General features: G+C 42.0%; 1 protein-coding gene across 2 annotated transcripts; it reads left to right on the top strand.

Annotated features, from left to right (window-relative positions):
- Positions 1-951: 951 nt before the first annotated feature.
- Positions 952-16065, top strand: MED20 (mediator complex subunit 20). 2 transcript variants are annotated; one of them, XM_063119170.1, is made up of 4 exons: positions 952-1127; positions 3364-3518; positions 12102-12355; positions 15004-16065. In XM_063119170.1, exons 1-4 carry the CDS (start codon positions 1114-1116, stop codon positions 15217-15219), a joined length of 639 nt encoding a protein of 212 aa, XP_062975240.1. In that variant the 5' UTR covers positions 952-1113; the 3' UTR covers positions 15220-16065. The 2 variants fall into 2 exon arrangements, with proteins under 2 accessions (XP_062975240.1, XP_062975247.1); XM_063119177.1 differs by lacking the exon at positions 952-1127 and having other exon boundaries at positions 3437-3518; positions 12107-12355.
- The last annotated feature ends 9818 nt before the right edge of the window (positions 16066-25883 follow it).

Raw genomic sequence — 25883 nt, 5'->3', positions numbered from 1 at the left:
CTAACTGAACTAAGTGGGACTACTTTTGAATAAACATACAAGAGCAGCCCTTAGGCTTAGGCACATGCTTAGGCACCAAGGGAAGGGGGCAGCACAGAGTACTGTAGCTGTAGCCATCTAATTTTAAGGAATTCCATAATCATAGAAAGGGCCTAGCAGCATATTCTAAGAGCGGCAAATTTTTATTATTTGTGCTTTATTTTATTACACCCAATCAACCAGCTTTAGGCTCTATGTGTCCCACAACGTCTTCTGAGATAACTTTCTGACAATCTTTGTCTCAACATATACCTAGAGTTCAGTATGTTTGACTCTTACGAAAGTTTTCTGCATGAATTCCAGTGTTTTTTATAAGTATTATTAAATATATATGATCCTTATCTTTTGTTTTTTTAATTTTTGCTTCTGTACTTTTTAGACCCCAAGATAAAACGTGTTCAATTAATTTTTTGCATTTGCATTTTTCCCCTTAGAAGTTTTATTAAAAATGCATAAAACAGTGATGAAAAATTGTATTTTTTTCTGTTGCCCTAGTTATATGTTATTGGCTTATAATGCTTGCTATTTAGTGTTAAATAAATATAATAAAAAACAGTTTATATTTAATATAGTTGTGTGTTCTGGCGTGGGGGGTGGCCTTGAAGAAAACGGAGTTTTTAATGTCTTATTTCACCTTCAGCACTTGCCGGCTAAGCAATGGAAGGGCCAAGGGACCACCATTATTGGGCTATGCTTAGGGCATCAACTGGCCTTAATCCGGCCCTGTACACGAGGATCGGGCTGCACTCTCCCTAGCTAGATGGGCCCATCGCTCCTTCTTCCTAAACTAGAGCTCGCTCTGCATTACCTGCTTCGAACAGCAGGAGGCGGTGTCCCCGGACAGGCTCTTCCTAAACCCCCGCTCCCTCGGTTACATCACTTCCTCTTTGTTTCCCACGGCGAGAGCACCGCCGTGGGAGGGGAGGCTGCTTTCCTGGTCCAGTCAAGAGGAGGCTCTTAGGCGGACCCCCGCAGGAACCATTCGCTGCCTGCGTTAAAAAGGGGGAACAGATCGAGTCGTGACCGATTTTCCTGCAGGGCCCAACCCAGCCCCACGTGGAGACCGCTGGAAGCATGGGAGTCACCTGGTACGCCGTTTTGATCATGTTGTGAGGCTCGGAGTGATACGTTTTGGCTTGGGGGATTTCTGTCCCAACCTCTGTCGCAGAAGGTTGATGCTTGATGGGAATCATAGCTCTGCTGCTGTGTTCGGGCTCTTCCGACACGTGAGGGATACGATTTTGAACGAACGTGTGCACGAGCAAGTGGCGTGTCTGTAATAGGGGTCCAGCAACACGGGGGGTGGGCGGCGGCGGCAGCAGCAGCAGCATTTTTCAAGTAGCTGCAGCAGCCCTTGAAACGCCTTTCGTCGCGGGAAGGGGATGAATCGCTGACTTGGCTGCGTGTCTGGCTGCTTGGGACAGCTGCCCGTTCGGCACGCGGGTGATGTACATTGTGCTACCGTGGGTGCAGCAGGCTGAGTATAGGGAAGGAGATCAGGTGGAGATGGAAAAGGGCACAGAGAGGGGCACGATTCTGCAAACTGATCTCTTGGCTTCACTGCTGCCGCAGGCTGCGCTGTCCTTTACCTGGTTGTCTGCATTTGGCTGCTCTACTCGGAGCTCACCGATGACGTTTGAACTGCTGATGCCACAGCAGCTTAATTACCACAGCTTTGGATTCGTTAGTAACCTGTTCTCAAGCAGGGCTGAAATGTGCAGGGGAAACTGTGTGGTGCAGAAAAGGCGGAGAGCTTTTCAGTATCATGGATGGCCTTTTTTGAACACATAGAAATTTATTACATTATTTATTTATTACATTTCTATGCCGCCCAATAGCCGGAGCTATTTGCGTCTCACCCTTCTTCCATACGTGGTTCTCCTCACAGTGGCTCCGTGAGAGATGGTGACTGGCCCAAGGTCATCCAATGAGCTTAACGGCAAAGTGGGGTTTGAAACCTGGTCTCCCTGCTCCTTGTTTGACATTCTCAAGACTGCACCACATCGGGGATTGGCAAACATTTATTTATTTATTTTTGATAAATCCCTAGCCTTCCCACAGTAGTGGATATCTGGAATGGGGGACTGTATATGGGCTGTATTTGCCTGTGGAGGGAGACGGTGTCCTCATCTGGCCTGCCAACTTCTTCCCCAGGTTCTGTCCCACTCCTCCATTCACCATCTAATAAGTGGGAGTGTTCCCTTGCTGTGTTGTGAGAAAGGGAGCCTTCGTTACTGTGCAGCATGGAAAAGCTCTTTTTTTCTGAAACTACTTAAGATACCTGTCATTAAAAGCGCTTTCAAATAAAACGGCTTTAGCCAACGTTAACAAAGAATGGGTTCCAAGCAAATATCTGTTCCCCCGCCTGGGCAGAGCAGACGAGAAGAGCCTGGCCCTCCTCCGTAGGTAGGGGCACCAGAGCAGAGTCTTGGATGATAATCTCACTAAATAAAGGTAGGCTCATATAGAGACAGAACATTGTCTTATTTCTCTTCTAACATCCTGTATTAGCGTAGGACCCTTTTTTTCCTATGGTATAAATAACGATGCTAAATAGCTTGCACTAGTAGAAATGTGTGTTTCTTCACCAGTACACCATTACATTCTATCAGTATTTACCAACCTTGTTATCAGTTGATAGACTGTATAAATTCTGTCAAGAACAGGTATTTATTTTTTCTGCGTTCTTGTAAGCAATATCCAGTTCTGGCACATCTAAGATATGAAAGGAGTGGGAGGAAGCAAACACATTTTGTATGGTCTACCTCTGTGTTGGTCTCATTCAATTTATTTATACAGCCTTACAAATATGTCCATAAAAGTTAGTAGGCCATAATTCTTTTTTACTAGCACACTTGGTCAGATGCACCTACATCAGGTGTTTGTTTTTTGGTAGTATATGGACAGCCTGGGGAAAAAACAACTCTTTTTACTTTACAGTCTGGCTTCCTGGTCATAATTCTGGTCTGCTAGAGGTGACTACGCAGATGGCTATTCATAAGCCTGGTTATATAGTTACAGAATGGTTTTAGCTATAAAGCATGAAGTTTTATTTTCCTTTTTCAGATCATAATAGTATGAGAACTTTTGTTGCTTGAGTTAATCAGATACATTAATTCCTCGCCGTTGTTTTATCCTATACATGTTGGTTTACCCTGCACACATAAGTTCCCATGTATTCATTATTTGAATTTTTAGAAGTAACTCAGGACATCTGAATAAATATATTGCTTTGTTCTATTCTTGTGCTGCTGTACAAGGAAATAGGAGGGCTTTGTGGCATCTTTGATTAAAAGGTTACCTGCGTCCTTTTCCCCATGTTAGTGTGTCTCAGATGCCCATAGCAGAGGGGAAGAGCGTTCAGCAAACTGTTGAAATATTAACAAGAAAACTGGAACTACTTGGAGCAGAGAAACAGGGCACTTTTTGTGTTGACTGTGAAACCTACCACACTGCAGCCTCCACAATGGGCAATCAAGGTAAGCATTTAATTTTCTGTAATAATTGCTGGATTTGGCTCTTTCAGGCAATATTAATAGCCAATGTGTTGTTACAGAACCTCTGTACTTTGGTCCTTTCAAGGAAACAACTCTCTGTACTACTTTTTCTGAAGGGTGGATTTTCATCAAATTCATTCTGAGTGATGAAGATGCTTTTATTTTGTTTAATAAGTAATTGTTTGAATTTGTTCTTTTGGATAAGAGGTAGTATGGAATGAGTGTCAGGAAACACAACTCTATATTCATAAAAGTAGCCGGGTCCCCACACATTTACTATCAACAAACCACCATGCAAATCCTAAAATTTGGATATAAGTATATCCCCGATTGTATGACTTCAGATTAATTTTGTCTTCATGTATTGACCATGAAATAAAGAGGTTTAGAAAAGGTGAGACAGAAATTACTTTCAAAGTCTTTAATATGCATATTTTATTTTAGTAACAATGCAGCCCTATTGGGGTTAGATGTTTTCCTCATTACTTCCCTCCTCTATGATTTAGTTCATTGGTAGAGAACATGTGACCATCCAGATGTTATTGGACTGCAACTCCCATCATCCCTAGCCAGCATGTCCAGTGGTAAGGGATAATGGGAGTTACATTACACGCATTCCCTATCGTTTTAGGTGTTTCTTTTTTCTCTCTCTGTCATTTGGAAATAGCACAATTGTTGCACCTCATGTGGGCTAAAAAGAGTGAGTGGTTATAAAGTAGCCTCCTCATAGCAGCCCTGCAAGTAAGTCTATAAAAGTTACTAGTCCCACTTGTACCCATGTCAATTATTTGCAGTCTAAAAGGAAAAAAGCCTAGGTTCTATAATGTCTCCTTGCCTGGTTGATTGAAAGTGATTATTACATACTATAGGGGGCCTATTTAGAAGTCTGACAGGTAACCTGATCTTATATGCATCTTTACTTAGAGGTAAGTCCCTGTGAGTTTCGTGGGGCTTATTCCCAAGTAAGTGTGCATAGGATTGCAGTCTTAGAGTAGCTGCAGCAACCTGCTGGTTGCTCTTTAATGAGGTATAATTACATGGAAAATTCCTAGACAGTGGAACACTACCCAGGAGGACTGACACCAAGGCTACTGAGACTCTCTGAAATGGGAGACAGCTTGGTCAAACTCCTAGCCCATTGATTCAGATTCTAATAATGAGTGGAAGCAAGAGATCATTTCAGTGATTTCTATATCTTTCCCATGCATTCAGTTCAGTGCTACTTATCATCACAAAACTTGGTGTGCATCATGGAACCTTGAATCTTCCATATATCTCCAATGGCTACATGCTACTTTCTGTTAATGGCATTGAGGTTTTAGCGGTAGCTAAAATTGGAGTGGGATAATTGCACAAGACAGTAATTCTTTTGCTAGGTTTCCTGAAGCAACTTGGAAATTGTTCAGTGTATTCCCCTTCCTCCTGGGATATGGCTCAGGGAGCTCGTAATTCTGGAATGGCCACACATTTTTTGCAGCTTTCTCAGGAGTGAATTATTCTTCCCTCTAGAGGTCAGCAATGAGCTTGGGTACTGGTCCTTTTGCCTTGGGTCTGGGAATCTGGCTGGTTTCCCGGTGACTTGCATGGAGATATGCTAATATATTTTTTCTGCAGTTCCAAAATAATGCTTGGAATTGTTTCCGTCTCCTTGACTTTGACTAAGCTTGTTAAAACTGCGAAGAAAAGCAGCAAAACACCATGAGAACTAACTCTAAGCATATTTGAGAGTAAGCCCCGTTAAACCCAAAGGGAATTAACTTCTGAATAAACATATCTAGGATCAAGCTTCAAGTATAGCTACTACTTTAATCTAGATAGAAACTCTCTGCAGAGATATTTTAAGAGACATCTTTCTTCTAAAGTCCTACATAGATCAGTTATAAAAGCAGACTTTACTTAGCCTCGTCAAACCAATGCAGCACAGGAGGCAGCTGTATTGGCGAATAGAATACTAGGAAGAAATTCCTGTTGGTACAAGCTGTTCGCCATTGGAATGGATTGCCTTGGGAGGTGGTGGATTCTCCTTTGTTGGAGGTTTTCAAGCTGAGTCTGGATAGTCACCTATCGGAGACGCCGCAGCTGTAGATTTCCTGCACTGGCAAGGGGCTGGACTTGATGAACTTTTAGGACCTCTGTGTTTCTATGTAGTAAAGGGGGGGAAATGTGTGTCCATTTTGTAATGTTTTGTGAATGCATGCACCGACATCCATGAAGCCATCCCACATCTACCACAGAAGAACTCCGGAAAGCTTCTGTAATAGACGTCTCTGTGTTGGTCCTCATCCCTTTGGCTGTTGGTTTCCCAAGTCAGCATAGGACAGTATGATACACACTTTGAACCACCTTGAAAGAGGAGCTTTTTATCCCTCCTCCCCCAAATAAGTGTCTTGGGGAGATGCAAACAAAGCCTCTATCTTCTTGGAACATTGGATGTTTCCCCTATCGTGTCCTGAACCTCTGAGATCGAAAAAGTGCATGTAGGTTTAGCTAATGGACTTGAGGAAAATTCTGCATGAGAGGGATTTTCCATGCCAGAGTCAGGGTTAGCCTCCTGTCCAACCACCTTCCCTTCCTTCTTTCCAGCTGAGGCAACTGAAGACTCAGTTTAGCTGGGCAGAAAGCTTAGACTGGTGGCCTGGCTCAAAATCTTGCTGGCCTTGGGACTGTCCAGAGCCTTTTCCCATATAGTTTGTTTCTGGCCATCTAGTCAGTTTTCCATCCTGACCAGGCACTGCTTTTGCATAATCAAAAGGATGACAAACAAATTCATGCTTACCAGAGAGGGAATTTTCTTAAATTAAATTCTGGTTCTTGAAGGAGGCAGGAGGGCATTTGACTAACCACTCTCTTGCCCTATCCCTCAGTACATGATGGGGAAGATAGGGGCTCTTCTTGAGATGCCATCCATCCTGCCATTCCCAATGTTCTGCTCTGTACATGCAAAATATGATGGCTCCTGGTTTCTTGCTTCAACCAAGTAGGCCATCTCATGTCATTCTTCTATTCCTTGCTTGGCTAGGATGGTCTCTGGAAGAGAGTGGGGAACACACACACACACACACACACACACACACACACACACACACACACACAAACACGCCAGAAAATGTGAATAACTGCAGACCCTGCCTTCAAGCCAGATGGGAGGAGCCATCCTGAAGGATGACTAGGGCCATCCTACTTGCAGGAGAGTACCAAAGGTGTTTGCAGGTAGACGGCATTCTGATTTGGATAAGGCCTGCTAAAATTGAACCAGGAAACATTTTAAATAGGACACATTTTTCAACATGCTCCTTATGACCTGAAAACCTGAGATTCTTCAGTGTTTTGTCTGTGGTGGTTGTTTTTATGGGCCTAAGATGCTCAATGTGTGCATTTGGCAGCCAGAGGTCGAGAACTCTTGAACGGCTCCAAGATTTGTTGGAGGTGTGAGGCTCAGTGGGGAATGCAAACCAGGGTTGCAAACACAAGAGCTGCACTGTCGTACTCTCTGTGCCATAAGGACAGCTCTTTGGCTGAGGAATGCCTAGCCCAATCTCCCATGTGGTAGCAAGAGCTGGGACTGCAACGTTTGAGTCCAGCCAGAATCATGTGACTGGTAGCACCATTAGGGGCTTGGCTGTGTCCTTTAGGCTGAGTAACACTGATGGAGTAACAGCACAGACCACCTAGCCTCACACCTGATTGCTGGTCAGTCTTTTACTATGTACTTGTGCTTGGGCTTTCGTTGCCTGACCACCTTTTACCATGTTTCTGTCTTTGGCTTTTGCTCAATCTGCTGCCTAACCTCCAGCTGCTCATGCTGCCATCTTCTGTCTTAGGAATGTTTGACCCTGTGATGAAGATAGACAGGCAATGGTGGTTTTGCTATCTGTAGGTCTGGTGGTTTTGTTGGTGGCAGCAAGAACTGCCCATGTCTTGCTGTAAGTGGCTGGCTGCAAGTTGTTGTGGACTCAGCGGTCTCCATACACTTAATATGTGGTCTCCACACGCTTAGTAAGCTTATCTATTGCAATCACTTAAGAAGAGAGCAAGCACAATACAAGCCATACCATGGTTTTGAGACGGTAATATTGAGCAGCTGAAAAGTGCCGGAGGCCTGGCTTGGCAGCAGGACATGTGAAAAAGATCAAGTTGTGTTAGATGATCACAAGCTGAACAAAAGCCAGCAGTAAAGTGCAGTTGCCAAAGAAGCTAATGTAATTTGAGGTTGCATTGACAGAAGCATAGTGCCCAGATCATGAGAAGTAATAGTTCCACTATGTTGTGTGCTCATCAGGCAGCATCTGGACTACTGTGGCCAGTTCTGGGTGCCATGTTTAAAAAAGAACTGTGATGTCCAGAGAAGGGTAAGCAAGATGATGAGGGGTCTGGAAACCCAGTCCTGTGAGGAACAGTTGGAAGAATTGGGTATGTTTAGCTTGGGCAAAAGAAGGTTATGAGGAGACGTGATAAGTTTTCAAATCTCTGAAGGCCTATCGTAGAGAAGGTGGAGCAGACATGTCTTCTGTTGCTCAAGAGGGCAGTACTAGAACCAACGGGTGGAAATTTCAGGACAGCAGATTTTGCCTCAGCAGTTCGAGAGTTGAACAGGCTGTCTCAGGAGGTAGTGGGTTCTCTTTTACTGCAGGCATTTAAACAGAAGCTGGACAGCCATCATTCAGGGATGCTGTAGTTGCATCAGGCATTATAGATCCCACATTGAGCAGGGAAACTAGATGATTTCCAGCGTCCCTTCTATCTGATTTGATTCAAACTCACGCTTTTTGGTTGATCCTTAGCAGTGAAAGGTAATGTGGTGGGGGAGTGCAGGGAAAACCACTTAGAGGAGGAGAAATGGAATAGAGTATCTGGGAAAAGAGCATGGCTGACTGGCTGGAATCCTGAACAGGAGCACTCCACACTGTAACTCATTGTTGCAGGTCCCACTTGTTATACTTCTAATCCTGAAATAGTTGAGAAGCATGCAGTCTTACACTGCAAATTTCAGCGTTTTGTTGTGGGTCCAAATTTTACTTCATAATAACTAGAACAATTGTATCAATACATGTCAAACACTCTCTTTCATCCCCCTCCTCCCTTTTTTAGGCATTGGATGGAATCTGAAATGCCACCCCACAGTTAGCAAGAGTGGTGCCCAGGCACTGCACAGCATTATGCCAGGCAGGGAAAGCTCATGTTGTGGCACTGCCAGGATAGATTGTCCTGACCTCCTACAAAACACTTGTGTAAACTAGAACTGCAACTTCCTTGGAATGTAGGGAAGGGATCACCCACTCACATGCAAGGCACCTGGAGATCTTGCAGAGGGCCTGTTGATTCCTGTTCTGGGCTGGGATGCTTATCTCCTTTTGTAGATCTCTGCCAAGGAAGCCGTTGCAGCAAGACAGCATCTACCTGCTGTTCTGTGAAGCAAGAAGGAAAGATGGAGTGAAGCCAGCTGTTAGAAGTCATAGGAAAGGAGCATCTGATTCTTGTCTCTTTTAAACAAGAATCAAAATCCTAGGATACATAAATTAACCTGGTATGGTCCCAGATGTTGCTTTAGAACTTGCCATTGATGCATGAATGTGGAGAAAAGGTATAGATACTTTGAAATAAAGAAAAAAAATCTGCAGCTTCCTTACATCATCACAGTTTATGAAGTCCAATGAATCCGAACTGCATGGAGCAACAACAACAGAATCTCAGGGATTTAATTTCTGCTCCCATGTCTGAAGTCCACTGTTCTTCCCTTTCATGTTGGCTGCATTATTATAGTCCTCTCCTCTCCTATATGTTATGTCAATCCATTCCTTCCAGCTTCTCCCCCCACCCCCCAAATAAGCACATTTGTCACCCAAACTCTCACTTATGCCAATATGTTCCAGTAGATGTTCTTTGACCTTCACTGTTTCAGGTGAATTTTTCCTTGTTCTGTTTTAAAACACATCGTTTAAGTCATTTGATCGTTACAGCTAACATCAGCTAAACAAATGCAGAATGATAGTCATATTTTGTTGTAGACTTCAAGGGAGCCAAAATCTTTTGTTTCACTTCCATTGCCAGTTAGATATGATCTCACTTTGAATTGCTTTTCCCAGGCAGTGATGGGGGATTTCTTGGATGATTACTTTTCTTGGATGCTCCTTAAGTATGGAATCAAACTCTCCCATGAACTCCACAGTTTTAAGGAAATTACTGTGGTTTGGTACATACAGCTGATCTGAAGTCACTTGCAGTGCTAGATCTTGAGTAGCAATGCCCTGTATGGTCTAGAAGTGAAGAGTTAAACACAGAGGCAACTATGTCCTGTTATTCCATGGGTTTTTCTCTCTCCCTCAAGTAGATGTGAGGCGACATCCATTTGAAATCTGGATGTGGATGCATTAGCTGACAGCTCATTTCCAGTCTGACTAAATGGAAGAACAGTTGCCTTCTTCTATAAACTCACAGGACTCCTCAGCCCTTTCTCTTGGTGTGTCAGCTATTACGAATTTCAGAATAGTCCCTGTTTGCTTATACAGAACAGTCTTCTTTGCTTCTCCCATTCTTTTGTGTCCTGCTCCAGAAAGGTGTTTCCTTCCATCACTCATGGCTGCTGCACAATATAGTGAAATATACTAAAGACGAAGGTTTGGCATGGAAGAGATATGGTTGTATCTGAAAAATAAGTACGAAAGAAGCTGTTAAAGGCAGATTCAATACACACCAGTTTGTGGCCCTCACAACGAAGTCTGAGAAAAGTCAAGGTGTATAGTACTCCTTAACAGTTAATTGTTGCCTGAAGTTAACACAGTGTACTCCGGACCATATTCCAACTAAAAGCTTGTACTGTTGTAACCAGTTATATTGCTGCAAAACTTTTAGAGCTGCAATCCAAAGGTAGCGATGTCAGTGATTGCTCCTGTGTTAGGCTGTACCCTCGAGCCTTTAAACGGTACCCTTGAACATTTCACAGATGAAGTGAGGGACATGTTTATAACACTCCAATTCCAAGATCACTGCCTGAGCTCCCTCCACCATCACCACACACATTTCTGAAGGCTCTACTCTGCCTGGTACAAAACATTTGTTCATGCAGAAGGTTTATGATGTTGCCAGCGTAGTGCAGTGTTTCGTGTCAGACTAGGATGGAGGCCTGCTCCCCCATGAAATTCCTTCAGTGACCTTGGACCAGTCACTACCTCCTCACAGGGTTGTTATGAGGATAAAAGTGAGGGGATCATGTTCACCATCTTTGCCTCCTGGACTAAAGGTGGAATATAACTGGAATAAAATAAAAATAGGTATAATTGTCTTATTGTATAAATTCAAAACAAGGCGCCCTAACACGTCAAATGGCTAGCTGTGCTTTACATGGTTCTTTATTGTGCAGACATTTACATGCATGTGCACTAAAGACAAGATGCTTCTAATACTTCACTTTGAGATTAAGTTTATGGAGACCTTGGGGATGCAGCTAAAGACTAACATGATCCAAGGCTTACAATAGATACTAATAATTCAGTATTTGAACAAGGCATCCTCCTGCTTCCCATTTGTCCCACCCATATGACTCCAGCTGTCCACCTTTTTGCATGACTATCATCAAACAGTCATATTCCTGCCAGCCAGTGGCAGGAAAACCTCTATTATAGGTAGGATAACGTTTTACATTTTCTTAAACTGTCATTGTTAAAACAAGAATTTTTGTTCCTCTGCCTATTTAATATGTAATTATGGGACTTGTTGGGCCTGTTCAGACAACCCTTTTGCAGCAAATGGTTAGTGAGCGTCTTTAAATGTGGTTTTGTAGCCACCATGGTAAGGGATGGTTCACATGACAGGCTAAGCCAGGCTCAAAATGTTTAACCACGGTGGCTTAGCGTGTTGTCTGAACAGGGTCATACTGAGAGTTAGGGAGAAAAATACCATTGCTTGGGTGGGTCGGTGAAGAGAAGTATTGCAGGGAAGGGAAGAATGCTTTGAATTTATTTTACAATATTTAGATACCACCTGATAAAAGTTTTCTAGGGGGTTTATGAAATGAGTATGCTTTGAAGGATTGTGGGGAACCCCCTTTCTCTCATCTTTCCTTGACACCTCTTTCCTCTTAACATTTCGGTCCCTACCTATATAGGCTTCTGAAGATTCTTACTATTATTATTGTACTAGGAGAGCCTATGTAAATTCCCATTTAATGACATATTCAAAGTATAGCAAAGTCATTTTATTGTTAGGTGATATTTGCACTCCTCTTCACTCCAACTTGCAAAACAATGTTGCTCAGTACCCTTTTGTGAGTTGGTCAAGTTGATACCATTACTGTTTGAATGATATACTCCAGAATGGACAAATGTTAATTTATCTCAGAATAATGGTTCTTTTAGTGAAACCGCGTCAATTACGTTTTACTTACATAAAAAGCCATTGAGCAAGCAGCGCAATGTCAATAATTAATGAATAACTTAGAGATTCTGTAATAGAATCAATGGTTTGAAGGGGGAAAAGGACAAAGAAAGATGTAACAGATGTTTCATTTTAAAGCATTTAAAGGGAAGGGATATCCTTCTTGAAACGAAAATAATGCTGCTCTTGTTTCAGGGCAGGCTGCCAAGCTGATGTACGTGATGCACAATTCCGAATATCCCCTCAGCTGCTTCGCTCTCTTTGAAAACAGCCCCTGCCTCATAGCAGATGCCAACTTCGACGTCCTTATGGTGAAACTGAAAGGCTTCTTTCAAAATGCCAAAGGGAACAAGATAGAGAGCCGGGGCACCCGGTACCAGTACTGTGATTTTTTAGTGAAGGTTGGCACTGTTACCATGGGGCCCAGCGCCCGTGGAATATCTGTGGAGGTAAGGATGTCCCTAAAGCATAAGAAAGACAAAGATGTCACTGGCTAAGCATGTTATAGGGTTTTAGCAAGTCCTGTTGCAGGCACAGCACCTGTCCATACTGGGATTGCAGAACTTGGTTTATTTCTGCAGAACATGCAGATGGCTTGCCACACAGGCATTGCATCAGAGCTGTCCAGAGACTGGGAGTCCTTGCATGCCTTTCTCATATCCCTGTTCAGACCTCCCCTACCCTAACTTGGTCAAGGAACTCAATGTCAAAAAAGGAAATGTCTACGTTGTACTCATTTCCTCTCCATACATGCTGCAAAGATTGACTTTCTCCCTCTCTGAGCAGAATTACAAAGAGTCGACAGGTAAGTGAATTTGCTGGGCAGACGGGCTTAAAAATAAGTGATCCCATTACAATCAGCATATTAACGAGTAGTTGTAGCCCATTAGCTCCATAACTCGGCTTCAGAGTGTTTTGGAGCCATTGTAAAATGGGAGCCTTTAGCAGGGAGTTGAAAGAAATCTATGTGAGTTCACACCTTGTGCATGAGGAAAGTGAAAACAGGATGGATTGGCAATTCAGCCAGCATTCTTGGAGGAACAGAGACAGGCAACAGAAACCCACTGGGTGACTTTGGGCCAGTCACAGACTCTCAGCCCAACCAACCTCAAAGGGTTGTTGTTGTGAGGATAACATGGAGAGGAGGAGGATTATGTATGCCACCTTGGGTTCCTTGCAGGAAAGAAGGTGGGATATAAATGTAATAAATAAATAAATTGTGTCTGCTGTGTCATCAGAGTCCCAGCATGATCCACTGTTGATGCCTGCCCTAATTTTTTTTTAAAAAAAAACAGAACAGAAAATTCTCTTACTTGAGTAAGGGGGCTTGTGGCCTCCCTCTTTGCTTCCAACAGTGTCCCAGAAGTTGAGAGGTTCCAGGGTATTGTGTGTATGTGTATGTGTTGCCGGAGGGATGGTCCTCATCACCAAAAAGAAAAAAAATGGCAGCTCCTACTGATCTGTCCCACTAAAACAAACTCCCGGGAGCCCACTGTCATAGAAGCTCTTGATATACTTTGCCAAGAACCCCCTTAATCCTGCAGCAGGAAAATTCATTTTTTTTCTCCCAAAATGCTTTAAAATTTTCTTTCCGTGTTTGTTAATTGAACACAACAAATGTGCTTTCCAGTGTTTCTTGCACATAACACACTTGGAATTTGCATTCTTTAGAATTAGATGCTTTCATATAGTGTATAAAAATGTTCAGCCTTGCAAATAATTTTGTTACAAAAAAAATTCATTTGTTACAACATCCAAGTTGATATTTGGTTTGGCAGTTAGGTCCATTTATTTCAATATTTTTTTAAGTGCTCCTAAAGGCCTTGTCATGTTTTCAGATAAACCTTCCTACGGAGCAAGATGTGCTGCTTTTGGCTCTGAATCATAACTCATCAAACTGCACTTGAGGGAACGTAATGCTCAGGCCCCTATTTGTAAGTTGCCTGTGCCAATTTCCAGGGATGGTTTTGATTTTTAAATAGAGCTTGTCCAGTGCCTATGGTAAACTGCGTGGAGTGTTTAGCAGATTCTGAGCATAAATACACAGACCATATCCTCCTACACCCCTTCCTTCTGGATTTTCCTTAAGCCTTTGCTATGCAATGAGTGTCAATTGAAACAAATGATGATGTGTGCAAGTGTGTTTTTGTGGGGTTTGATGATAAGAAGCGGCATTTAAACCAAAACTCTACAGCTGAAAAAGTAAAACATCTATATTGCTATCTAATACTCACTAGCTGTGTCATTTTGTCACTGACATGGGTACTGTATACCATAGAAGCTACTTCCTGAGAATTGTCCCTCCATCTGCCAAGTATGAACTGTGAAAACCTAGAGGGAGAAAACTTTATTGTTGTTCTTTAATTTTGAGTACCCAGATAGCTGGGGGAAAGTTAACTACGACTGGGGAAGGCAATGGCAAACCACCCCGCTACAAAGTCTGCCAAGAAAACGTCAGCAAAAGCAGGCGTCCCTCTAGGAGTCAGTAATGACTCAAGTGTTTTGCACGAGAGGTTCCTTTCCTTCCTTTCCTAACTTTGGAGCCATTTCCCCCCAAAGGGTTGTTAAAGCCTGGATTTGATCAACAGCTAGACATAATAAATTGGTTTTTTAAATTATAGTAAGCATTTTTTTGCTATGGTCAAATTTTATTCTTATGCATAAAAAAAAATCAAAACAAAATTTTATTTGCTATGAGTCAGAAAGGGAGGGTTACTTTATAATATTCACACTTGCAGTATCTGAAATCTTCCCCTCTCAAAAAACCTCCATTGGCTCTTGCTTTTGATTGTACTCTAACCATACAGTGATGAGTTATACAGTAAAACTTAAATATCTCTAGAACTTGAGAGCAATTGCTTGAATGTATTCAAACACTTCAGGATTTTTACCATCCCCATCCCCCCCTCGCCCCAGCTATCTTTTAACTTTGTTCAGATGACAACTATCTCCTTCACCCTACCTGCAAAGAGTTGGCGAGCTCTTCAGTGTAATGCAACATTGTGCTTTTAGAGAAGTTCGGATGGAAAAATGAATCACCTCCTGGGGAGTTATTGTTGCTTGCTCTATGCTTCAGAGCTTCTGTTTCTGTTGCCAGGTGGAATACTGCCCATGTGTGGTAGCCAATGACTGCTGGAACCTGTTAATGGAGTTCATGCAAAGCTTCATGGGAAGTCATGCTCCTGGAATCCCTTCTGTGTTTGGCAATAAGCATGACAGCATCTACAGCCCAGGTGACACAATGGTTCAGTACATGGAACTCTTCAACAAGATTCGCAAGCAGCAGCAGGTGCCTGTTGCAGGGATCAGATGAAGAAGGCTTTGTACGGTCTTTCTTCAAGTGAGCAACAACTTTGCTGAATTATCTGTCAAAGTAGCAGCTCCAACCCAGTATTCCCATTATATCAGTGCAGTCTGTCTCCCTTTGGGGTAGAATTAATTCTACCTCAACTCAGACCTCCTGGGGTGTATGTCAAAATGATAATGGTATACTTTGCCTTGGCCTAGTATCTCAGTGATTTGTTTACCTTAGATTCTTCAAGCAAGAGTCCTGCAACTGAGTGGAGATGAAAGAAAAATGATTATTTTGCAGAAAGAGATAGGTTCAAATTGTGTGCAAATGGGAGGATGCGCTTCAGATGTCCTTAATTTCCTTGGCTGACTGAGTGAATGTGAGGTTTCAGTCTAAGAGTATGAAAGTATTTTAATATGACTTTTATTAAAAGTGCTTTATTTTCATATGTTGCGAATTCCGTGGATGTTAACTACTAGCAGAATTTATTCTTAAATTTGTACACTTTGGGATGAAATTTAATGTATCTTGTTGAAATGAACTCGAGAGAATTCTGTGTTGCCCTGTCAGTGTTTCTAAGTTCTTGGTCTCCCACCATCTTCATAAAGCTGATAAGAGGATTAACATGTGTGAGCTTTAGGATGATATCATTGGAGTCTAGGGGCTTAATTCCTTTGCCTTCTACTCTAATGTTGTAAGTATATCTGGTGGATCAGAGCAAAGCCCTGACATTGCCAAACCTGTACAGATCTAAGACTACAATCAAATTACTACATCAACATTTTTCTAAGATGATGCCTAAAGTTACATAGAGTATAACCTTGCAAGTTCTCAAAATATTAAAAAAAAACATTGTTGACTGAAGAATCTTACCCTCCTAATAGTATTTTTCTGTGTTGTTAGATGTCTTTGTTGTGCACTGTTTTCTTTTAGTTCTGCAGCTGCAAAACCATTGTGTTAGTTCCCACATGAATATCCTCACTTAAAAGCTTTCCAAATTAAAGAGCTGCTAAGCTAGGGTTTTCTCTGCTTAATTTTAGAGACCAAAACTGGATAAAGATTTTGTTCTTGGGCTAGCTATGTTAATGGTAACACCCCCTATTTGATTTTGTGCTGTCCTGTGCAGTGGCAACAGACTGTAGGGCTTCAGTCCCCAATTCCCAATAATAGTGTAAGAGGGAACCTTATACCTGTCATCTGGCCTAGGAATTTGCCCCCCACCCCCTTGTTGGGTTAGCAATTTATGCTTTTATATTAATGCTGGTGAAAACCACTGCACAGTATAGCAGCATGGTGCAGGGAGGTTCAGGCTCGGGGTGAGAAATAGATAGCATGCATGGCACCTTGCGATGCATCTTAAGGTTCATGGGAGTTTCTCTGTCCCTTAACACTGATATACTTGCACTGAAATGTGTAGTAGGGGAAGTAAGAATTATTTGAGAGAAACATTTTGCTTTAGCTGTTGCAAAATGGAGGACAGAAGCTAGCATTTAAGTGTTCTGTAGAGTGTCTAGCACACTGCTGATCCAAAAAGATGTTTTGATGGGAGAGAAGTGTGCCTATCTGAGTCCAGAGAGAGAAGAGGCTGGGCCTGTTCAGCAGACACCTTAAACCATTGTTTTAACCACGGTGTTTAAGCCAGAAAGCTGGTTCGTGTTCAGAAGACACCTTAAACCATGGCTTTAACCACAATGAATAAGACGTTTTGCTTTTTTCACCATGGTTAAAGCTGTGGTTTAAGGTGTCTTCTGAACGGGGCCAATGTGTAGAAAGGGCAGAGAGAAATAGAGCTGCAGCATATAGTTTGCCATAAGGGATCCCATGTCCTTTAATCCAGCAGTGGCAATACCAAACCTTCCCCCACCCCTCAATTTAACCTGAAAGAGTGTGCGTGGTAGGAACTGCTTCTTATTCCTTGCCGTATATGGTTTCTGGTATAAATTTAAAATGTAAACTCTGCATATAATACAGAAGCTGTTTAATTTACAAGATGTGGTGGTGGGGATATTTTTGGGAGACAGATGGAAACATGCTGTCTTGCGACTCTGAACAAGTTACAATATGTAAACTGTTCTTCTTTTTGGACCCAATGGCATTAAATCTTATGTGGATAACTTTCCCCCCAACATACAAGCAAATGATTTAAAAAGAAATCTGTCAGTAATCACAATCTGCATATGAGCAAAGTGCTGAATGCCACATATAATAGGTCTGTTCTGCAAAAAGTGAGTAGGAAAGTTTGATTCAAATATCTACTATGATTTTTTGGATTTGTCCTAAAAACATTACAGTGTTTTGAATCTAAACCCTTACCATCACTAATTTGATCCATTGATGTCCAGTCACTAGGAAACACATCATAAAGAAATAAACATTATGATCAGTATTATTCACTGGCTCTAAAAAAAATATTGCCAAAGCTATTAATTACATATGATTTTTATTGGTAGGCAGTCATTGCTTAAGCCTGCATATCTAAACATTAAGGCACTTTGAAAAGCTTCTCAGTATTTTCAGCCCTGTCCATTGGCTATGAGCCCAGAAACATCTGACAAGTTGATTCATTACATGTGTAGAAAATTGTTTGTACTGTAAGTAAATGAGTAATTTTAACATACTAATAACCAAATTGAACCTGATCCATGAACTACATTTGACTTTAATAAGTTTTGACTCCTATGCGTGCTGATTAATTGCAGCAAGTAAAGGCTGAAGGCTCAGGCCCTTGGTTCGTTGATGTCGGGCCTTTTAAAGGAGATAAGATACAGCTCTGTTCTAAATGCATTTACATTGAACTAAGGCATAAGACCTCAGTGAAAGTTATGAATAAGGTGGAGCATGTAGGATTGGGGCCTTACTCATTGAAAGGGCTTGGGGGGTTTTCTTTCCCACCAGACTGGTTTTGGAACTAAAAGTCATGTGGTTAGTCTACTTTGCCCCATTCATTTCAGTGGATCTAATCTAAGTAGGACTAACATTGGATACAACCCATGGAGTTCAGAGGAAGTATCTTCAAAATAAAGCAGATCCTGTATTCCCAGATAGGTTTTGGCTACATATCTTAAAAGTACAAATGTGTTCTTGCTGTGAGCTTAATGCACTCATTCTCTAATTTTAATTTTCTCGAGTCAAAGCCTACGGTTGAATTCTGACTTCAGTTGTATCCATACAATTCCATTGACAGCTGAGTAGGACAGTATGGATTATACAAGGACTAAGTGAAGTTATGTACTGCTTTTGTAAGCTATTCCTTATCTTCTCAACGAGTACTGAAAGGGTGCTTTCTGGAACAGATCCCATTAAACGCATGCTTATGTGAGATATGAAGTGTGTGTGTATAATTGGAGAGGTGCTTTTCCTGTAAAATCATGAGGATCTGTGCCTCAGATTAATGTGTTTATGTTACAGTAGTCCCAATCTTCAAAAATGGTGGCAGGAAATGAGAATCTTGGAAACTACATACTGGTCAATCTGACTGCAATACCAGGGAAGGCACTAGAACAGATGATAAAGGAGTCTGTGTGTAAGCATCTTGATTAGTAGAAGCCAGAATGGATTTGTCAAGAATAACCCTTGCCAGACTAATCCATTTTTAAAATTGTGTTACTAACTTAGTGCATTGTAGAAATACTATAGATGTAATATAACAGCAGTGCATTTGACAAAGTTCCCCATATTTTGATTAGCAAACTGGTTAAATGTGGGCTAGATGATACCTACCTGGTTTGCACATATTAACTCACACCACAGGTTGAATCATGGGTTGTCATTGAATCATGGGTTGCCTTTATGTGCGAAACTTGCACTATGGTTTCACTATGGGTTGCTAACCACAAACAAGCCAGAATTAACAACACAACAAGAAACTATAGGTTCTCTTTCTGGGTTGTTCATGGCTAATAACCCATAGCTAAACCATAGTGTAGGGTTCACATATAATAACCCAAAATTCAACAATAACCCATACTCCACCCACACTCTGGGTTACATGCAAACTAGGCTCCTGTCAGGTGGATTCACAGGTGTTTGGAAAACTACACTGAGAATGCTTGTCAATTGTGCCTTATTAAGCTAGAGGGTGGTTATGAATTGAGTGCTGCCAGGCGCTATCTTGGGGCTGGTATTCTTCAATATTTTTATTAATGAGTTGATGAAGTGATGGGCAGGGGTAATACTTATCAGCAGGGCCAGCCCAACATGTTTTGCTGCCTGGCGAAGGACAAGATGGTGCCCTCCATTCATTCCATGTACAGAAGCTGACTGGACTGGCAGGTGACTCTTGCTTTAACACTGGCAACAGGACAGTTTCCTCCATCACACCTTAGGGAGGCAGGACAAACTGTGTGGCACACATAATTATGTCTTCCAAGAAAGGGGAATAGCTGGGAGGTTCAGGAATGGCTGGGAGCTTTCCACTGCTGCTTCCCATCACCTGCCATCTGAGGTAGTTGCCTTCCTGCCTCATACTAGGGCCATCCCTGCTTATCAAATTTACAAACGGACACAAAACCTGGAGGCATAACTAACACCTCAGAAGAAAGGGATATGATTCAAAATTACTTGGACAAAATGGAAAACTGGGCTGAAATTTAATAAATGCAAAGTTTCTGACAGCCAAAAAAAGAATAATCAAATGCACAGGTATAGGTTGGGGGGATTCCTGGCTTGGCAGTAGTACATGTGAAAATGATCACAGGATTGTAATCTATGAAAAGCTGAATATGAATCAGTGGTGATGCAGCTGCCAAAAAGAGTTAGGCTGCATCAATGAAACCATCATTTTCAAGTCAAGAAGTAATTCCACTTTATTTTGCACTAGTCAGACCTCTTCTGAAGTACTGTGTCCAGTTCTAGGTGCCACATTTTAGAAAGAGTCAAATTGGAATGGGTTCAATGGATGTCAATGACTAGAAGGCCTACAGGGCCCCTTCTAACTCTGTGATGCTATGATTCTGTTTGTCCCAAATCCTCTGCCCACTCCTCAGGGAACTCTGCATTTGCTCAAAGAATCATTGGTAGGAGATCTCACAAACCTTGGCAGATGATCTGGTTTTCCCATTTTCACAAGGAAATATGACCCCATTTTATTCCAAATCCTGGCCTGAGTTGGTAACAAAGTTTACAGCCCAGTGAGATTCAGACAAGGGTATGTCACATATCACACCCAAGCAGCTTAAAGCCTCTCAGTTCTTTCCCCCTGAGAGCTGTAATATGATGGGTGCAGCTGGCCTCATTTTTCCAGATTTAGCACCAACTTTCCTTGCTCTCTTGAGGGTAGTCTTCAGGGAGGCAATACTCTCAGCTCTCAGGAAAAGCCGTTCTACTGCCACTTCAACTGTTAACAACTCGCTAAGGTCTGATGATCCCTGCCTCAAATTAAGCCGTGTGGGGAGGTCTGCAAGTATGTGTTTACAGCAAAGGGAGATGGTACTACTGAATGACTGACCTCCAACGTAAAAGAGAGGGATAAATGAATGCAAGTGTCACATATAGCAACCCATATGTGTGTGTGTGAGAGAGAGAGAGTTTAAGCCAATTAACAGACAAGTAAAATAGTGGACTGTGAGCAACCATAGTTAGGCAAGCCAAACTATCAGGGAAGGCAATGTAGAAGTGTTTTCGGAGCAAGGTGCTTTTGTGCAAAGTCTTTCGCACATTGAGCATTATACACGTTTAAAAAAAACCTCAGTTTTAATATAATACAAAAATAAAACTTACAGATTATGAAGCTAGCAGTGTTACAGTGCATCACTCCAGAATCTGAATTGTGCAGGTGGAGGAGCAAGGATGGCCGAAATAGCATTTGCATATGAAATAAATGGATACTATGCTTCTATGACAAAGTCTTGATTTTCCAGTCCTTTTATAAGTCTCAGTCTGTCAGCTTTTCAGAAAGAGCAATTTTCCATATTCTGTTCATCCATTTTTGTATTGAAAATCCAGTAGATGATTTCCAATTTCATGCAATCTCAAGTCAGGCAACTGCAAGTATGACATCAATGAGGTCTTTGTGCAAAAGGTGTTTGTTCTCATCTTTGAAATTTGAAAGTGGGAGCAGGGCTCCACAATTTTTAATTAGTTTGGTTATTTTTAATTAGTTCTTTCTACATATTGTAGAAAGATCTTGGTTCTAAAATTCTACAACTATTGGACAAAATTGCCACAATTTTGGCAATATTAAGGAACCAATGTGACCACATCCTCTCCAGCATGATGGTGAAAGAGATTTGTTAAAATTGTCTATTTTAGTCAGGGTGAGGCCCCAAGGAATTACTCTTATTGTGGCTTCCCTTATTTGTGCCAAAATTCTGTGGAAACAGGACCATTGGTGCTCCATTCTAGTCGTTCAGGTCTGCTTCCCATACTAATTTTAGCCCTGATGAGTTTCCATAGATGAAACAGATTAACCATTTATATAGTACTAGTTGATATACCCGGTGTTGCTTCCCCCCCCCTCCGAATATTTATGTCTACAAGGTAATCATCTTAAAGTAGTAGGCCAGTGCTAGGCCTGTGAGTTAACTTTTAAATGAATTAAATTTGTTTCTTTTTTTTCTTCTCACCCTCATGACAAATCCACCAGGTAGGCTGGTGCTAGGCCTGTGAGGTAACTTTAAAATGTGTGTGTGTGTGTATATGTGTATATCTATATCTATCTATCTATCTATCTATCTATCTATCTATCTATCTATCTATCTATTCTCTCTCTTTTACCCCCAATGCAGGGCCAGGGCTGCTTTAAAGTCGCAGTTCTCCATGGTCCGCTCGACCATCTTCTGCTTGTGGCTCTTGGCAAGTGCTGGGAAGCCTCCGAAGCTGACTGGGTTGAAGCCCTGTGCCTGCCTCAGCCTGTGCTTCCTGCCCGCGAAGTGCTCCAGCAGGAGGCTGTACTGAAGCGCCAGGGCTGGCAAGTCTGGCCAAGCCGGTCCACCCTGCACTGTGCAATCCGTGCCTGTAGGTAGGCCATGAGGGAGCCAGCTGACTGACTGACTGGCGGTTAGCTCAGTCAGTTCCCAATGGTACCTAGTGACCGAGGCACTCTCCTTTCAGGCCCAGAATAGCAAGCCATTTCCAGATGATGGCTGCCAAAGCCTGGTAAATTTTCCCTCCTGCCCAAGGCATGCTGGGAGTTGTAGGTGGAAGCCTAGCTCCCTGAATACCATGTTAATCTTTGAACACCATCTGAGGTGTGGTGGGAGACAACTGGAAAGCAGGCCTGTGCAAGGAGTCCAACTGCATGAAGATGAGGCATCCCAAACAGGTCGCCCCGTCCTGATTTTATTAAGAACTAAATGGTTACATTCCTTGTTCACAAGCTATGATTGGTTGTTGAATACATTATTATTATTATTATTATTATTATTATTATTATTATTATTATTATTTATTTATATAGCACCATCAATGTACATGGTGCTGTACAGAGTAAAACAGTAAATAGCAAGACCCTGCCGCATGGGCTTACAATCTAATAAAATCATAGTAAAACAATAAGGAGGGGAAGAGAATGCAAACAGGTACAGGGTAGGGTAAGCAGGCACAGGGTAGGGAAAAACTAACAGTAGAAAGTAACAGTAGAAGTCTGCACAACATCAAGTTTTAAAAGCTTTAGGAAAAAGAAAAGTTTTTAGTTGAGCTTTAAAAGCTGTGGTTGAACTTGTAGTTCTCAAATGTTCTGGAAGAGCGTTCCAGACGTAAGGGGCAGCAGACGAAAATGACTACCTCGTGCACAGAAGGTGCTTGTTAGTGTGTGTTCAGCATGAATATACCATATAAGGGTTAAGGAAACACGTGATCATGGTGCCTTCAGTACTGTATTGTATTCTCTGTGGCTCTTGCGTCAGTACATTCCTAACATGGTTAGCCAGTGTTAAGAAGTTCTTTAGCAAGGCCTATCTTATCATTGTCCTCAGCACATCTCAGTATGGTCTGCCAATACTGAATGTGCGCCAGAGAGGAACAACAATAACCCCCACACAGGCCTTCTTAGCTGTGACACCCTGTTTATGGATTTCTTTTTCCCAGGCAGGCTTGCCTAGTGACTGCATTAATGGCTTTCCAGTGCCAAGTGAATTTTATTTTCTATTTTCCTAGGCCTTTTAACTTGATGTGATATTTATGCTGTGTTTTCTTTCTTGTTATAACTAAACCAAACATTCCAAGACAGATGCAGGAATTACTGAATAAACTTTATTATTTTTGTGTAAAAGCCTGACTATACCATTGAAACAGAAGAGTGACTGGAGGAATGACTGAAAGCTGAGACTAGAATGGAATGGTGGGCGAGGTTAGCGGCAGTTGAAGAAAGGAAGGAAAACAAAGACAGTAAGAGGTCAGGAAAGTGGGAGCTGAGTTAGGATTGAGAGATAGTGACCAGTTTTGCTAACCCATGCTTTATTTAAAATCAGCCACTCTACATGCCAGTACTACACCTCCCAGCATGCCTTTGGCAGCCTGTAGGTGCCCACATCCTTTGAGACATCCTCTTGTGGCTGCTGCTGCTGCTGCTTGATAGAGTATTAAGGAGTAGCATTGCCAAGGAGGGGAGGTAAGCAGCTGTCAGTGGGCACACCCAGCTCCAGCCAATCCTGCTAGGACTACCCGGTCTGTGCTTCTCACCCACCAAGTGCTCCATCAGGAGTTGGACTGGGCACTTCCCCCCTTTTGTTGGGTCTATTTCTGGGCATGTGCAGATTGCCTTCCCTTCCTCCCTACCTCTTAAGGGCAAAGGCTGTGCACTTGCCTCCCCCAGATTCTGAGAAAACAGTGAAATCAGGACGGAGTTCCTTTGATCATGTTTGGCACCTCAAAGTCATGCTGTTGTATCTAGTTATGATTTTGAAACCATGCAGAGGGTGGGAGGAGGCACTGCAAATGGACACAGCCCATTTATGTGGGTTGTTTCCTTTTATGTGGGATTGGGTTTACTGCTTGAGACCAACCTTAGGAGTCGAGGTTGTGAAAGGCACACAGCGGCAACCCGCCCCATGCACTCACAATGGCCACCAAAGGCCAGTAAGTCCGGCCTCCCACCCAAAGCATTCTGGGAGTTGTAGGCATAAGTCTTGGTTTATATTAAATTCTTTAAAAACACTTAAAACCCAAAATTCTGGGTTTTTTTAGAAAAAAATCTGGTACATTGTAGAACCAGACCAATTAGTATACCAAATTTCAAGTTTCTAACTCATCTGGAAGTGGGTAAACATTTCCGGGCATACATCGCACACACATACTTTCTGCTTTATAGGTAGAGATAGAGATTAGACCTTTCATGAAACCACTCTGGAGTAAACATGAATTTTCAAATATCATTAGTGCTCTGGAAATACTTTTTTCTCTAACTAGTATTTTAGTAAAAAAAATAATCATTATTTGATTTTTTTTTTTTTGCGGGGAGGGGGGGATTTAGCCAGAAAACCCTTGCCCCTTGCAGATGTGCTTTCAGGATGGGGAGGGAGATAGGCTGTCCTCAATGAACAAGACTCCAACATGGAGAAATCCCTTCTACTCCAGCAGTGCTGGTTTGTCTAGTCCTACAAAGTTAGGGTAGTCTAAATTTGGTACAGGGGTGAGGGAGCAAGAAATGTGGCTCATAGTTTCCAAATTTTGAGTGTGGCTTTGTAAAGGAAGTGTTCATCCGTCTCTATTTTAGCATTGGTCAGTTTCTTTAAGGGAAGTGCTTGGTGCAGGAGGGCACTCTTTAATATTTCCATAAAAAACCACGCTATGCCCATATAGTTTCTTAATTGCTTGATTTGGAAAGAGGCAAAATACAATCATAAATTGGGTATAGCAAATCCTCTTCTCATTCGGCAGCAGTACCATACACCTTTAATTAATCTAAATTTTTCCTCTTGTTGATAAATTTAGTTCTTGCCATTTTTTCCCCAGTTCATCAGCTGGGGTAAAGGGGATCATGTGAAAAGGGAAAAGAAGCTTGGGCAATATTATTTTTATAGAGGCAATGTTGCCCTGAATTGATAGCCCATGTTTTTAATTTATATTTCATCCATTTTATAACAACTATGTAGTTTTGTGAAACTAGCTGTTGGAAATCCTTTGTATTTCAGTGTCTAGATATTATAGGCAGGAACGTCTCAAAGATAGTTGGGATGTATATTCTGAAGTTTCTTTTGGATTTGAAGTGATATTTGTATACAAAATAAGTCAGATTTGTCAATTTATTTTAAGAACAGTGTGGTGTTGGAAAGTGGCCAATGTTTCTTTAAGTGCTAGTACAGCTGTTTTAGGATTGGAAAGAAATGAAAGGACATCATTTGCAAAAAGATTAATTAAATGGGAAGTGGGCCCTATTGTGACCCCCTTAATTTTAGGGTGATGCCAAAGTGGTTGTGCCAGCAATGGTAAAAAATGAGAGGGGGGAGAGTCAGCACCCTTGTTTTGACCCCCTATGCAGAGTCTATTTTATTTGTATGGATGAGTACCTCTAAAGGCAGCATAGAGCTGGGCCACTGCTGCCTGTAAACAGTCACTCATGTCCCCTTTTTGTAAAACCTTTGAGCAGATACAGCCATTCCACCCAATCAAGGGCTTTAAAAATCTCTAAGAGCACAATAAAGACTGAAGATTTAATAGAGTTGCTATGATAGACTATGGTCCCATTCAGAAGACACCTTAAACCATGGCTTTAACCACGGTAGTTAAGCCAGAAAGCCTTATTCACC

Source organism: Elgaria multicarinata, chromosome 1, assembly GCF_023053635.1.
Source record: "Elgaria multicarinata webbii isolate HBS135686 ecotype San Diego chromosome 1, rElgMul1.1.pri, whole genome shotgun sequence".
NCBI lineage: Eukaryota > Metazoa > Chordata > Lepidosauria > Squamata > Anguidae > Elgaria > Elgaria multicarinata.
The sequence above is the reverse complement of the archived record's forward strand: the minus strand, read 5'-3'. Positions and strand labels throughout refer to the sequence as shown.